Source organism: Spermophilus citellus, assembly GCF_964194105.1.
Source record: "Spermophilus citellus genome assembly, chromosome: 4".
NCBI classification, from domain to species: Eukaryota; Metazoa; Chordata; class Mammalia; order Rodentia; family Sciuridae; genus Spermophilus; species Spermophilus citellus.
This window is the reverse complement of record NC_138185.1, coordinates 182,027,822-182,045,333: the sequence shown is the minus strand read 5'-3', so window position 1 is coordinate 182,045,333 and position 17,512 is coordinate 182,027,822. Positions and strand designations below refer to the sequence as shown.

Here is a 17,512-nt window from a genome sequence, read left to right as displayed (position 1 = left end):
TTTCTCCACCTCATCCCAGTCCTCTATCACCAAAAACCTCATTCTTTATTTCTCTACTCACCCCTTCCTGGTAAATTATCTCTCAAAAGATATGGAATCATATTCATTATACTGCTAAGCTAAATGATAAAGGGGCAGTCATTATGAGTAATGAGAAGTTTTACTGTCTTGTACTATATTGTTGACTCTGAAGAATATGAAAAAATATGTCATATTCTATTTTTCTAGGATAAAGCTGGGACCCAGGACTAATGGTTCTATAGGACAAGAGGGAGAGAAAAGAATAATCCAAGGTGGACTCACAAGATGTATTGTTGGGTGATTCTGGGGAGAAAGTGAAGTTTGGCGCCCTCCTGTGGACTTGGTATGTAATTGTGAATACCCAGTAATCGGAGCTAGTCATCCTCACCATTATCAGGTACCAGATAGTACAGGTAAAAATAAGAAATAGCAAACAAAACCAAATAATACTCTGAGAAATCACATAACAAGTAACAAATAAAATATTAAAAAATAAGAGTCAAGGAACGGGGCATAGTAGCACATACCTCTAATCCCAATGACTAGAGAATCTGAGGCAGGAGGATCACAAATTTGAGGCCAGTCTCAGCAACTCAGAAAAAAACTTCAGCAACTTAGCAAGACCCTTTCTCAAAATAAGAAAAAGAACTACAGATGTAGCTCAGTGTTAAAGCACTCCTGGGTTTGATAATAATAATAATAAAGAAATAATAAAGGAATAATTTCAAGGGAGAAATCTCTGAGTTTTTCTTCAACTGTGGTCATTTTCCTTCCTCTATCCTTGCCCTGACATAAGTATTTTAGAAACCAGGAAAAAAAATGCTAGTTACTTATAAAGATCTCTAATATTATTTTTTAAAAAATACAACAACAGGGCACTTTTGAAAATACCATTAATCCTATTAAGTCATATCTAGTCTTAGCCTATGTCACTGGGCTGCAAGATCATCCTGGCCTACATCGGGCCAAGCTTCAAAGAAACAGAAGAGAATGCTCCCATGTCTTCTGGTAGGATAGCAAAGAATTCAATGAGGACATGCTGCAACCCTGCCTAATTTGTTTCTAACATTAATTTTAAATTTTTGACAATTTCCTTCATTATATTGTATGCCCTTGGTTCCAGAAATTTTTCCTTGTGACTAATGTACATCTCTCATGTGGTCATATAAATAAGTCCGTTTCTTCTTGTTCTTTTCTTCCCTATGGTAGAGAATAATAGCTGCTTACCATCTTTCATAGAAACCATTCATTATTAGAGTCCACCACAACATTGCCTGTCTATTTTTTAAATACCTAGTAATCCACATACATTCAACCTTTCTTTATACACTTCATTCTTGAATTTCAAGCAAACATGTGACTTCTTTTTGAATCCACTGCTTATTTTTCTTGCTCTCCTAATCCCTAGAACTAAATAAAATATGCAAAGTTTTTGCATGACTTCTAAGTATTACATTCACCTTGTTATGAATGAAAGAAACACAAAATGTAAAGAGATTTCATACATGGACTCAAATATATGGCTATGCTAATGCATGCAATTGGGGCTGGGGATATAACTCATTGGTAGAGTGCTTGCCTCACATGCACAAAGCCCTGGGTTCAATCTCCAGCACCACAAAAATATATATATATATCTCAAGATAGGGGTTTGTTTACAATTATTAAAAAGTCATTGATATTTAGTAAAATGGCTCCATCTAGTGTCCTGGACTAGTAACAACATCTGCAAGAGCAGGGTAGAAAGAAAACTGTAAATCAATACCAGTACAAAATGACAACTCTAGAAACTAGCAGAGCCAGGCAATTTAATAACAATAGGTCGATTGACTCTGGGAATCATAACTCTTACTCTATTGACTGGGTCATTGGAGCAGCTTAACAAATAATGTGGCCTCTTTCCAGAGAGCACTGGCCCTATTCTGAAAGTACCAGGTCCTGCTAAATGTTAAGAAAAATGAGAGAGAAGCAAGGTAGGCATCTACTTCATGCACCGTCTAAGCATTTTGCACTCATTGTTTCGCTTACAAATCACATCAACATTATGAGGCAAGTATTATCCTCATCTTACAGGTGAGAAACTGAGACCCAGAAAGGGTAGGATTGTAGCCTAAGCTTACACAATAGAGCCAGGCCCGACTCTGAAATCCATTCTTTCCCTTGTACTGTTACAGGGATGAGGCCCTCTGGGAAACTGAAACAACGCAACAACTCCACCCTCCACCCTGCAACCCGATTCTTGCAATCAAGTCAGAAAGATTTCAGGATGTCACTTAGAGTAACAGGATATGAGTTTATTAAATGGGACAGAAAAGGAGACACTCTTAAGGGAGAGTGTGAGTCATCTTAAAGAGGAGAGGGACAGTGTGCCTCTTCTGCATGCCAGTTTTATTGGGGATCCCAGAAAATTCTGCCCAGATCCATCTTTTTTTTTTTTTTTTTAAGAGAGAGTGAGAGAGGGAGGGAGGGAGAGAGAGAATTTTAATATTTATTTTTTAGTTCTCGGCGGACACAACATCTTTGTTTGTATGTGGTGCTGAGGATCGAACCCAGGCCACATGCATGCCAGGCGAGCGCGCTACCGCTTGAGCCACATCCCCAGCCCAAGATCCATCTCTTGACTTTTAGCTGACAACAGAATAACATCAGATTTTCAAATCCCCACTGCCATGACAACTCTAGGTCACTTTGGCCCATGCTGACAGGTTCAAACTGGATTCTTAACCATAAATTCTTACAGATTTTTATGGTTAGGAGGAATCATCCTTATCTCCCTGAGTTCCAGGCTCTGATCTATTAAAAGCATTACCAAAGTCTTCCGCTTCAGGGTTACTTGGATTCCTCTTACCGTCATTATTTTAGAACTGCATTTCCCCTGCAGATAACAGATAGTTTGCTGAAGAGTGTGATGTAGCCTGTCCACTTAAACAGGCAGGGCTGCAGGTAAACTGCTTCTTGGAAAAGAAAGCTTGTGGGGGTCAGCACAGTGGGCTCACTTTATAGAATATTCCCTTCACCTCATGTTCCCACCACTCACTTCTTTCTGTCTCCTATCAGTACTACCTCCAAGAAGATGCACAGAAATATTATCAGTCCCCTCTCTTATCCATCACTCTCTGCAGGAAGGACCAGAGAGATACTCCTAACACCACAGCCTAAGGCCCTACCACCACAGAGAGTTCATGCTGTGATGTAAAACTGTTCAAAGATGCCAAAATGGAATTTGGAAATCCTAGGCCATAAAGGGACTAACTAGGTAACAAAATAATTTCCTGCAGCTCAGTGTGAACACTATTTTTTTTTTTTTTTTTTTTTTTTTTTTTGTCTACCTTTAGGTCAGAGGCTCCTTCCTTGGTACCTATGGCTATACTGATATGTTACAGTAGTACTAAAAAAAAAAAGCACTGTGAAAATTCCTTATTCACACCTGCATTTCTTTTGTCATGATAAAGTTCCTGGCATTGACACAGGTGAATCCAAAGAGGGAAGCCTGCGTTCCAGGAATAGAACTCAATATTTAAAAAAGAAAGAAAGAAAAGAAAAATAGAGAAAAAGCTGCGAGTGATCAAGTCATTTTCAGATTCAAGCTAACTACTGTCACTTGGCTAATGGAGATTCTCCCCAGGTTAACTAACGAGTATTTGTCTTAAGAAAGGCATTGAGTAGAGAGAATGGCTTTAAAAAAAAAAAATGCTTTTTTTTTTTAAAGTAAGACCATGGGGCCGGGCTGTGGCTCAGCATTACAGCGCTCGCCTCACACGTGCGGCACCCTGGGTTCCATCCTCAGCACATAAAAATAACTAAGTGGTATTGTGTGCAACTACAATTAAAAAATAAATATTTAGAAAAAAAAGTAAGACTATATATAAAGAAGTATTTATAAGACATTATATTCTCATACATAAAATTACTTTTAACTCAGTCATTAGGCCTAAATGAATCCATGAATCAAACAGAAATAATTAAAACATCAATGATATTACCAAAAAAAAATAGTAATGATGGGCTTCTACTATTAAAAGGATGAAAAAACATGGGAAATAGAATTTAAAAGAATGGAAAAAAAAGAATGGAAAAAATACAGTGAGTTTAAATCCTATGGGTAATTTTTGTTGTTGATTTCTTGATTTCTTGTATATTCTAAAGTAAACATCATTTGAAGTTATGATTGCATCCAGGAAAAATTTGAGACTTCCATTCTAACTGATAAAACAAACCAAAAGACATTAAAGAGAATTTTATATTTTTTCTAACACCCACAAATATACACACACTCAATTTTGATGATTTATAGGCAACTGTAGGATATTTTCAAAGAAAGGAAAAATCTTAGCCTGTTCCATGTTCCAGTGTACATTAAAGAAATAAACTGGTCTTCTCCAAGGAAGTTTATTAAATTGAGTATGTTATGGCTTCCCAATAAGTCAATAACATCTCTAAATAGAATCCAAGCCACTTTAGCTTCGAGGTTTGTCCTAGAATGTAAATACCTACAGCAAAAAGTCATGATGATTCTGTGGGCCTTACTCTGGTGTTGCAGGGGGTGAGGAGAGACAGGTTCTAGAATTAACAGTCATGCCTTTCTTCTGGGAAGATGAACTCAGTGGTTCTCACAGCAAACCAGAAGGTTTGAGAGGTTCCAGAGCAGTCACCATTATGCTTATCCATTCATTGCCTCTTGAGGGGCCTCTATAGAAACCACAGATTTGCAAGGTTCTTGACAATGCTGAGAGTCACACTCCATGTCCTGGAATACAAGCTTGCCAACTAGGCCTAACTGGAGTGGGAACCACCAATGGGGGGGGACAAAGGAATGTCATATGCAAAAACACAGGGGTATGAGAACATTTTGGGAAGGGGATAAAAGTAAATCATTCAAGAGTTACACAAAGGGTATGTTCGTGGGGAGAGATGAAATTGAAAGGGTAGATGAGTTACAGATTGTGAGAAGGTTTCTGTGAATGCTAAGGAGCTTTGTGCCTCGGATTATACCTCAGTTTAATGTTTCTCAAATGTAAATAATGTATGAGCCTCTCCAAGAGGGAAAAAAAATTCTCACAAACCCTACATTGGCTCATATTCTCATTAAATATAGTTGGTAATAGATAAAAGTTTTCTAATATTCATTTTCCCTATCTTTCTTTTAGTTAATGGAATTCCTCAAGATTTACCTAGTGCCTACATTTTGCAGCCTCCCTTGCAACTGGGTGTGCTCACATGACCAAATTCTGGCCAATAATAAGTAAACATGAGAATATACAAATGCTCCCCTTAGTTACAATGGGATCACATTCCAAGAAACCCATACCAAGTTGAAAATATCTTAAGTTGTAAATGTATTTACAACATCTAACTTATCAAACATCAAAATTTAGCCTAGTGTACATTAAATGTGCTCAGAACACTTACATTTGCCTACAGTTGGGCAAAATCATCTAACGCAAAGTCTGTTTTATAATAAAATATTGAAATTGTCATGTAATTCGTTGAATGTTGTACACAAAATGATATTTGGGTACTCACCGTCACATACACTACAGGAGACAGATGGGCACTCTGTAGACATGATGTGAGACCAAGAAACAACATACAACAGCCAAAAAATGATGACAACACAGCACACTGACAGTATCCACTGAGTCCCCTGCAATCATGTGACTAACTGGAAGCTGCAGCTCACTCAGGAGAATCTCCTATGGCACATTGCCAGCCAGAAAATATCAAAACTCCGAAACTTTGAAGTTTAAAAAAAAAAAAATTGAAGTATGGTTTCTACCAAATGCATAGGGCTTTTGTACCATTGTAAAGTTAAAAATTGTAATCAAACCATTGTAAGTTGGGGACTACATATAGCTTCTGGTCTTGTTCTCAGAAAGAGGCTGCTTGTCCTTTGCAACCTCTTTGCTACTTCTCACAGCTGACAGTCCAATGAAGTGAAGACAAACAGACTCCCACCACTGACTACAGGCAGGAGCCCACTTTACAAGACTCTTTGGCTGTGAACCAGAAAAAGCGGCATCACCTGGGAATTTGTGCAAATGCAGACTCTGAGGCCCCAGCCTGGACCTCCTGAAGCCAACTCTGTGTTTTAACAGGATCTCCAGGTGATTCACATTCACATCAGGAAGGTAGAGCAACAAACTAAGAGGCCCTTGGATCTCCGGAAAGCCCTACACTCCTGGATCACGGACCAGCTCAGATTTTTACGAGAGATTTTTTTTCTCCACTTGTGTAAGCTACCTTCATTTTTACCTCCATGTGAACCAATATACCAACTATACTAATAGGTACAAACATAAAACATGGTATAAATCCCCATCATGATAGTTTTTTTTTTAATATAGTGTGTTTGTGTTTAACTTTGTTCAGTACTACTGTCACAGCAAAATCGTGCATACCATGGTGGGTTTATTGAATAGGTTAAACTGATCATGTGCTGGCTCATAGCCATAAAATTAAAACAAGTTTATAAATGAAATAAAAAGCAAAACTATGTAACCAATAAAAGTCTAAAAGTCCAAATGAACAATTATTTTAATATAATGAGGAAGAGGGTGTTTTTCTTTGGGAAAAAAAATCACCATTCACAATATAACCACAGAACTGATTCTTTGACAAATGATTTATTTTTTAGAGACAGGGTCTTGCTGAGTTAGTTAGGGTCTTGCTAAGTTGCTGAAGCTCCTACCTCAGCCTCCCAAACTGCTGGGATTATAGGCATGCATCACCGTGCCTGACTCCTACACAAATAATTTTGAGTTTGGCAGATTTATGCTACCATGTGGTAGGAATTGGGGGTGGGGGTGGGGATGTTGTTGTAGTAATTGAACTAGGAGTTCTCTACACTGAGCAACAGTTTTATTTTTTGAGACAGTGTCTCTCTAAATTGCCAAGGCTGTTTTTGACTTGCAATACTCCTGCTTCAACCTCCTGAGTCTCTGGGAGTGCGCCACTATGCCCAGCCTACCATGTATTATGTGATAGCTCCCTTCTCTCACCAATTATCTCTATCTGAAGAGCTGTCAGATCACTATTAGCCCCGAATGTCATATCATTTGACTTCATTTGACCTAAATGCATCATTTATATATTAAGTTACCTCTGTTCTTTTCTCATTCATTCAGGACAATCTAAGAAGCACTACTTAACATCAACAACTTTGTAAATACAACTGCAAATAAAATTTATAAGAGGGTTGCCCAGAAACCTAGAAAAATAAAACTTCTATTCACACAAAGAAACTATACACAAATATATTGCTTTATTTGCAATAGCCAAACACTGGAAACAACCCAAATATCCTTCAACAGATAAATGGAGAAATAAACTGCAGTGGATCCTACAATGTAACATTACTTGGCAACAAAAAGAAACAATGATACTTAGAACTTTTGGGTGAATCCCAAGTGCATTATGCTAAGTGGAAAAAAAAATCTCAAAAGTTTACATACTGCTGGGCACAGTGACCCACGCCTGTAATCCCAGTGGCTCAGGAGGCTGAGCCAGGAGGATCACAAATTCAAAGCCAGCCTCAGCAATGACAAGGCACTAAGCAACTCAATGAGACCCTGTCTCTAAATAAAATATAAAATAGGCCTGGGGATGTGGCTAAGTGGTCGAGTGCCCTAGAGTTAAATTACCATTACTAAAAATAAAAATAAAAATAAATTTACATACTATATGATTCCATTTCTATAACATTCTTGAAATAACAAAATAATTGTGATGAAGAACAGATCAGCAGTTACTAGAGGTTAGGTCAGAGAGAAGGTATGATTATAAAATAATAAAATCATGGAGTTTTGGGTGATAGAATAGATTGTATCCTGGCTGGTACTTTTAACAAAAATCTCACATTACAATTTCACAAAACTATCTATACATACAAAAAAAACATATAAAATGCTGACATCTGAAAAAAATTTGCAGTTAATTCCAAAGTCAATTTCTTGGTTTGATAATGTCTGAAGATTATGTAAGATGTTCCATTAGGAAAAGCTGAATAAACAGTATACAGGACTAACTATACTATTTTCACCAATTCTCATGAGTATAAAAGCATTTCAAGATTAATTTTTTAAAAATCTTATCTTTAGAGAAATACAAATTTAAACTATACTGAAATTTCATCTCACTCCAGTCAGAATGGCAATTATCAAGAATACAACTAACAATAAATGTTTGCAAGGGTGTGAGGAAAAAGGATACACTCATACAATGTTGGTGGGACTGAAAATTGGTACAACCACTCTAGAAAGCAGTATGGAGATTCCTCAAAAAACTAGGAAATGAACCACCATTTGACTAGCTATCCCACTCCTCAGTATATATCCAAAGGATTTAAAATCAGCATGCTACAGTGATGCACCACATCAATGTTGATAGCAACTCAATTCACAATAGCTCAGTTATGGAATCAATTTAATGCCCTTCAACAGATGACCAGATAAAGAAATTGTGGTAAATATACACATTGGAGTATTATTCAGCCATAAAGAAGAATGACTTAATGACTTTTGAAAGTAAATGGATGGATCTAGAAACTATCATGCTAAATAAAATAAGCCAGTCCCAAAAAGCCAAAGGTCTAATGTTTTCACTGATATGTGGAAGCTAACCCACAATTAGGGGAAGAAGAGAAGAACAAATATTCAGTATATTATACAAAGGGGAATGAAAGGAAGGGAGAGAATATAGGAAAAGGAAAGACAGTGGAATGAATCCAAAATAATTTTCCTATGTACACATATGAATACACGATAACGAATCCCACCATTGTGTACAATGCATAAAAATGGGGTCATAATTAGAATAAGATATATTCCGTGCTTATACAATTATATCAATAATGAATTCTACTGAAATGCATATCTAAAAGAACCAATTAAAAAATCTTAGCTGAGTACAGTGGCACACTCATATAATTCTAGAGCCTTGGGAGGCTGAGACAGGAGGATCACAAGTTCAAGTCTAGCCTCAGAAACTTAGCAAGATCCTGTCTCAAAATAAAAAAAAAAAAGGACTAGAGATCTAGCACAGTGGTAGAGAGCCCCATTCTATCCCCAGTATTGCCACACATACACACAAAAAAAAATTATCTTATCCTAAAAACAAAGATGACCAAACATCTTTTAAGATTTTATACTTTAGAATGACCCAAATATACAACTGGTATCAAAGGAATACTCAAAGAAAGAAGCTTTTGGATTGAACCCAGGGGCACTTAACCACGGAGCCGTATCCCCAGTCCTATTTTTTTATTTACAGGCAAGGTCTCACTGAGATGCTTAGGGCCTCACTAAATTGCTGAGGCTGGCTTTGAACTAACTTGTGATCCTCCTGCCTTAGCCTGGGATTACAGGCATGGGCCACCATGCCTAGCAGGAAAAAAGCATTTTCAAAAGGAAAGAAATGTTTGCCTTCAAAAAGACCAAAGGAATCAGACTTTGGAAGGACTGGCTGGCCAGATAAACATACAGTATTATCCCAAGAGAGAGATGTCCCAAGATCCCCAGTGGATACCTGAAACCTTGGATACTACCAAATCTGTATATGCAATCCTTTTACCTATACATTTGTACTTATGATGAAGTTGAATTTATAAATTAGGCACAAGAAGAGATTAACAACAATAATAAAGTAGAACAATATAACAATATACTGTAATAAAAATGACATGAATGTGATCTGTCTCTCAAAATATCTCATTATACTGTACTCATTCTCCTTACGATGATTATGTGAGAGGGCACAATGCCCACCTGATGAGATGAAGTGAGGTGCATGTCGTGGCACTGTGTCACAGCATTGGTCTGCTACATAAGGGCTCCTTGAACACAAGCACTGCATCACTGAAACCATAGATCTGACAGCCGAGACACTAAGACAGCACGGAGATGCTGGATAAAGGGATGATTCATATCCCAAACAGGACAGAGCAGGAGAGGTCTGAGATTAAACCACATTATCCAGAATGGCATGCAATTTAAAACTTGTGAACTGTTGATTTCTGTAATTTTCCATTTAATACTCTCAAACCACCATGGACCATGAGTAACTGAAACCACAGAAGGCCAGACCTCAGATAAGAGGGACTACTGTAACAACCTCACAGAGGGAAAATAAGAAATGATTCCAAAGTCACAAAGCTGACACCGATCTGTTTGTGGTGAGAAAGTAGCAACCTACTCATGTGACTGTTACATCCAAAAAATTCCTGATCGACATAGCAAAAATTATGGTAAAACTGCCTTGGGGAAAAAATACAAGTTTATAGGCAATATTCATGTTTTACTAGTTGGAAAACAAGAACGACACTGATCCTTTGGGTTTATCTCAAAGTTTTTATTTTTGTTCTTTCCTGTGGCAGGTAAAGTGAACAGACACACTAGAATCAGAAGATTTTGCTTTTAAGCAAAGGACACCCATGATCAATCCAAAGCACCTTCATTTTATCCTCTGGCATGACAGGGTCTAAGATTTCTTTTCCCCTAACACCCACTGTGACCCCACTGAGTTGAGGCTGTGTCTGCTATGTCCCATAGAATATGAAATCATGGAGAAAATAGCATACTGCAGGGCTTAGTGACCATCCCAGATAAGAGTATAGAACAAATTATTTAATGAATGAATAGTGAGAACTTAAAAAATAAAGCAGCTAGCATTCATGGGGTCATGCCATCAGCAATATACAAGTGCTCCTCCTATGCCATCCCTTCCATCCTCCCATCATAAGGGAGGTGTAACCTTTATTCTCAGGGTGGAGCTGAGACTTGAGCCCAGGCAGTGCAGACTCCAGAATCCACATTCTTTTTTTTTTTTAAAGAGAGAGCGAGAAAGATAGAGAGAATTTTAATATTTTATTTTTTAGTTATCGGCGGACACAACATCTTTGTTTGTATGTGGTGCTGAGGATCGAACCCGGGCCGCACGCGTGCCAGGCGAGCGCACTACCGCTTGAGCCACATCCCCAGCCCCAGAATCCACATTCTTTTTTTTTTTTTTAGTTATAAAATTTTATTATTTTAGCAACAACACTGTGTATTCATTTTAGGAATATGGAAAATACAAACAAGCAGAAGATTGTATTCATAATCCCATCACTGAAACTGAACTTTTTTTGGCAGCACTGAGAATTGAACAAAGGAGTTCAATTCTCCACTAAGCTACATCCCCAGCCTTTTTTATTTTATGGCCAGGGTCTTGCTAAGTTGCAGAAGCTGGTGTTGAACTTGTGGTCCTCCTCTCCTGCCTCAGCCTCACAAATTGCTAGGAATATAGGCCTGTGCCACCATGCCCAGCTTGCCTTAACTTTTTTGCCTCTTATTCTTCCCAAGTTTTAATGAGCATATATGTAATATACAAATGTACTTTTACCTTATTCAAAAATATGATATTCACATATTATTTAGTAACCTTCCCCCCATTTTATATGCTAACAGGAACCTCTTTTTTACAGTGAGTAAATCTTTCTTATTCAAAGACAGAGACTTGTAGATAGGTTCAAAATACAATAAACAATGAGATGCAGATAACAAGAGCTATATCTAAAACCACTAATAGCAACTGGTTAAAAGTAGAAAGATGGGCAAAGATATATCAGGAAAAATGCTAGTAAAAGGAAAGCTACATAGCAATGTTAATGTCAGATAAAACAGAAATCAAGGTAAACTACATCAAATAAGGGTAAGGATGGTTTCTATTGACCTTTCAACGCATCACTATAAGTTTGTTTCTTACTCTCCTTATCTCATCTATTTCATCCACTTCCCTAAACATATCCTCATTGCTCAAATGCCTGTTATGTATATCTTCTTTAAAATCCTGGAGAGATTGAATCAGCCTTTCTCTAAAAGTTTCTTCTGCGTTTTCCTCCTCCTCTGGTTCTTCCTCTTCCTCTGGCTTTTCCTCAGGCTTTGGCTCTTCCTCCAGCTTTGGTTCATTCTCATTGTCTGGTTTTTCTTCAATTTTCTGACAGGGTTTCATCTTGTGCCTCTCTTTCTTCTTTCCTGCTTATTCCTCTTTGAATGCAATTACTGGTATTGATCCGGTCTGCTGCTTTCTCATACTTTTATAGCCTCGGAAGGTTCTAACAGACCTGCAAAATTCCAGCAAGTTGAATCCTTCCACTGGCCTCCGGCGCTGCCGCCAGCACTGCCGAAGGGAGCTGGTACCCAGACGGGAACAAGAACCAGACTAGCAGGACTTCTGCACACGTCGACTAGAATCCACATTCTTAACGAGTACACTGTGCCCCCTTTTACAGAATCCTTTAGGGAAACACTAAGGATTCACTAAGGACTAGCCATGCCTAATCTTATTGCCTCTTTAAATGGAACAGCTGAACTTAAACAGATCTGAGAAATGGGAAAGACCTGATTTCAGCAAGATATTGGCAAGACTTCTATTATTAAGCAGAATGACTAATCCAATGAGATCTTGAAGGTCACAAGGAATGGGGACAATCACAGATAGGGATGCCATAGTGAGAATTAAAGCATCAAAGGAAGAGGCTGGAGAGCATGGGTTTTTCCATAGGGTTTCTATGAAATTGTGTTTTTATTGGTTTGGGATTTGTGTTTGTTTGTTTGTTTGTTTTGGGGTACTAGAGATTGAACATAGGGGCACTTTACCACTGAGCTACATCCCCAGCCCTTTTAATTTTTCATTTTGAGACTGGGTCTAAGTTACTCAGGGACTTGCTAAATTGCTGAAACTGACCTGGAACTTGTGATCCTCCTGCCTCAGGCTCCCAAGTCACTGGGAATACACTGACCCACTGCACCCAGCATTTCTATATATTTCATGTGGTTTTTCCCGCACATGAGTGTAAACAATGAAATTCTCCTTCATTGCCAATTCCCAGGTTGACAGACTAATTCTGTCCTATTTCTGTTGGCCTGGAGCAACGGTGTGAGAATATTCCCCAAAGAGGTAGCAGAGAGCAACAGAATGCTCCAGAAATAGATGCCTTCCTCTGGGACCAGCTCAGACATCAGTTCTCAAGAGCAACCAGGTGGGGCCCAAAATCCCAAAGTGTGCAAACATTGACTTCATAAACTGCTCCCTCTTAGCCGCACTTGCCCCAACTGACACCACAGCTAAAAAATCATATTGTCTAGGCAGGAGGGAGAGGCAGGCAGAGAGAAGACATTTCATATCACAGAAGAGAGAGTGAGAAAGCTCACCTGCTTTGAAACAAGTCATTTTTCAGATCCTGAAAAGCTACACCCTTTGTAGTTTTGTTTCATGTCCATGGTCAAATGGATATTAAACATGTATTCACCCAGAAAGTGTATCATGACAGTGTTAAATTAAATAAGCAGAAAGACATTGACCTGAGACTGCCTCAGTTCTTTAAGTTTCTTTGTTCAAATGAACTCTATTAAATGTAAATTATCTAAAGTTTTTCTTTTAATAAGAGTTTTGCTAAAAAGAACTCCTCTTGTGTCTCAGACATGAACACCCAGAGAGGAACAAGGAGGCTGTGTGACCTAAAGTTAAGGTTCCTTTCCTTCCCATCCTCTCAAACTTTTGCTTTAAGCATCACTGGGGGAGTTACAAATACAGATTTATAGGCCCCTCCTATAACCCAGAAGCATCACACTTAGAGAGTCCTGAGACTCATTAACTTTTGTACTCATTAACTTTTTTAGTAGGAGTTGAAGGTACTCAAAACTTCCAGGAAATTGTTACACTGACCCAGAATGAGGATGCTGACCTAATAGGAACCCAGATTTGCATCCAATAAATAATCTCACTTTCACAAGAAAATTTCCTATGATCAGGGAAAAAAAAAGGTGCCCCTTCAAACTACACCATAGGGGTCCAGACTTTATCTTTTTGCTACCATGAACAGTTTGTTCTTGAATTAGGTACTCTGGGAACCTTACTTGTCCCAGGATTTGAAAATGGCTGAGAAATATCCCTCATATAACCTAGAAGATGAGACCTATCTGCTTTTTTACACATAAACATCATATAAAACTCATGTAGGACCCTGCAGTCTCCAGGGGTCCCCAGCAGAGGACTAACCAGTGGTACTCTGTGAAAATGCAGCAACCACATCTTTGTATCCTCCCCCCCAAAAATAAATCCCCTTCTCATAAAAGGCAGTCCTCTGGGAAAACTGATGGGCCCACATCTAAAACTAGTGCTTCTAACAATTCAAAGGCTCTAGAAATTAAAACTAATCGCTTGAGAGCAATTAACCCAGTTTACGAGGTCCAAGGGAATTTGACTGTTTTGAATTTATCTAAGGTAATTTAGTTCCTGTGTAGAAAAAAAATCAATGAACTAAAATCCACAAGTACCAACATTCCCAGTTTTCTGATGTTAATCAAGACTCTCCATCAATACAAATCTTAACTAGAAGGATAGTAAGTGTGAAGGTCAAAGAAACCTTCCTGCCTCTGTCTTTCCACTAATTAAATTTTAAACAATGTCCCAAACTTCTTGAATTTTCTTGCTCAATTTCTTGGAGAAGACTAGACTATTAAGAAACCCTCCCATGCCAAGCTAACCAAGAATCCACAAGGATTCTTCTGCACCTTCTCCCAAAACCTTACCTCATTTTGAATACCAATAGGAAATTGTCCCAAATTAATCCAAATAATAGATTATTTCCAGATTATTCTCACAGTCCTTTGGGCTCCTAACAATGGCCACAGATCAAAGATGCCCAGCCTTGAAACTGTGAAGGTCTCCAGGGCATCATATGGGATTCTTGACTCCTCCCAGTTCAAAGATCTACAAAGAGTACTTGAGAGTCATTTTGGGAGCAGTCAGTCCATAAGCCTCAGCACACATAAGAGCTGTTGTGGGTAGACATAAGACATTTCCAGACAAATCGCTAAAATCCTTCAAACAAATAATTTAAGACCCTTCTGGTATTTTTCTGGGCTTGGCCCCACCCCATCATGCAGAACCTCCATTGTGCAGTCTTCCAGTAACAGACATAAGAGAGATAAAAATTGAAATTGTCCTCAGCATCCAGCTGACTCCTTAATGAAAATTCCCTTCCTTTTCTCAATGGCCCAGAGAAGAAAACTCATAAATCTTTCCAGATAAGAATATGATCTGCTACACCTCACCTCAGCTCAGATTAATTAGGTCTGCCTAATTGATGGTATTAATAAATCAGAATGCTTAGAATCACAAAATCTTTAATCTCAAAAAGAATGAGCTGCTTTTATTCCTAACCTCTGAGAGAGAGTTTTGCAGTCTCTCTCCCATGCTTTATAAATCCCAGAATGTGGGCAAAAGACTAGGGATGTAGCTCAGTGGCAAAGTATCCCTGGGTTCAATCCCCAGTACCAAAAGGGGAAAAAAATATATGGCAGAATGAGGAAGTAAATATAACTGTCCAGATTGCCAAGCTAGTTTCCCACATCACCTGTTCACTATAGATACAGCTCTTGAGAAAATGATGTTTCCAGATCCCAGATTTCTTACCTTTTCTAACAGTGTGATTGTGATAAAGAAAACATGCTATATCATGTTGCCAATCATATAACACAAGAAGGATTACTTCTAAGGTACATGCAGGTGTTTTGTTCATTCATTGGTTCAACAAATATCTGTATGCTAAGCTGTCTTCCAGACTTTGACGAGAAAGGGAGACTGAGCAGACCTCACCCTCAACTTCACATCTAGTACAAAGAATAAGGACCAATAAATGGACAATAATAAACACCAGGAAAACCCTGTGATGAGTGAGGGAAGCCCAAAAGGCTTATGGAAACCCTAGCAAGGGGTCATTTCCTAAGGACTAAGAGGGTCAGGGATCTGAAGGATAAAGGAGGAAAGAAATATTCCAGAAGTGGGGAACCGAATGTGAAAGAGAACCAGAAGAAAGTGTGGTTGGATGGAGGTGGGTGTGGTTCGAGGGTGCTAGAATAAGCCCTAAATGAGAGGCCAGAGAAAAGACTGGAGTCAGATGCTGCTGTGATAAGGATAGGACTTAATCTTAAGGGAGCTCGGGATATCAAAAGGCTTTAAGCATGCACACATACATTCATTATAGGATCCTAACAAATAAGCAACAAATAATTGCAGAGAGTACCATCAAAAAGGCAAAATAAACAGAAGTGATCATGTGGGTGTGTGGCTATTAGAGGGCACTACAAAAACAAACCCAAGTTCCATGGGAAAAACCAACTGAAGGAAAGATCAGTCACGAGTCTGTTGTTTAATTCAGAAAGAAAACTCCAGATTGAAAAAGATTATTTCCTAATGGATCACTTCTCCGGCTACAAACAGCATGGACAAAACCAGAAAAAAAAACATGATCCAGATTTACTTTTCATCAAAATCTAATAATCTCAAATAATAGCATTTATGGAAAGTACACTGGGAGTGATCTTCATGAATATCTTTAACAAAGGTTTTTTTATTTTTTAAAAAATCAACTTTTGGGGGGCTGGGTTTCTGGCTCAGCGATAGAACGGTCGCCTAGCCCATGCGAGGTCCTGGGTTCGATCCTCAGCACCACATAAAAATAAATAAAATAAAGGTATTGTGTCCAACTGCAACTAAAAAATATTTTTTTAAAAAATCAACTTTGCTTATCTACATTATTGAAATCGATATTTTAGACTTAATTGAGAGTGAGTCCTTTCTCCCATAAACTTACTTGTAAGTCTGACAATAAGATTAGGGTCTTATAACAACAACAACAACAACAAAATAATAATAATAATAACAATAATAATAATAAAAGATCAGGGTCTTACCATTTCAACAGGCAGCCTTTTGAGAATAAAAAGAATTTAAATTCCTTTTTGGAGGAGTTTTCCCTCCTAGTTACCTATCAACAGATTGTAAATGCATTGAAACTGACCTTGACTTTTCTATATCCAGCCAACCTCATATTAATGACCATCCTGCCTCCTGCTTTAATAACTGCTGCCAAGAAAAAGAAAATCCTGTAACAGTAGTGAGATCCCAACTGCAAGGAAAGAGCAACACAAGCCACCTCATCGATCTCTGAGATTTGAAGGCAATTAAAATTGCTCTCTTGTTGACAGCTAAGAAAACCAGAAATGGTCAAATCATTTTCACTGCACAGGCCAACTCTGATCCCTACCTGGTGGCTGCCTGAAGCAACATGCTGGGAAAGTGTTAAAGGTTTGGTGAGATAGCTCAAGTGCTCTGGCAATGACCCTGTAAACTTATCCAGCACTGCTGGCACAGAAGCTAATTAATTTGCCCTCAGGGAAATAAACCCTACTCTTGGTCCACCCAGCTGCAAGGGCACAGGTAGAATGAATTAAAATCATTTGGCAAGGAGAGTATAACCGGCAGTCAGGGCAGAATAGGAACAAGCCTGGTGGCAAGAAATTTTTCCTGAGGTTCTTTTCCAAATCTGAATGACTGATTTTAAGTTTTTAAGTAGATAAGAGTTAAAATTCAAGCCAGGGAGAATCTGCTTGATTTGCATGGGAAAATCTCACAGAGCATGCGATTCAAATGTTCAGAGCTGACCGAGGCC

At 38.3% G+C, this 17,512-nt stretch overlaps 1 protein-coding gene across 1 annotated transcript; it reads right to left on the bottom strand.

The window, feature by feature from the left end:
- Positions 1-11,730: 11,730 nt before the first annotated feature.
- Positions 11,731-12,220, bottom strand: LOC308648040 (transcription elongation factor A protein-like 9; the record flags this gene model as incomplete). Its single annotated transcript, XM_081292741.1, has 1 exon — positions 11,731-12,220. Exon 1 carries the CDS (start codon positions 12,004-12,006, stop codon positions 11,731-11,733), a length of 276 nt encoding a protein of 91 aa, XP_081148867.1. The 5' UTR covers positions 12,007-12,220.
- Positions 12,221-17,512: the final 5,292 nt, after the last annotated feature.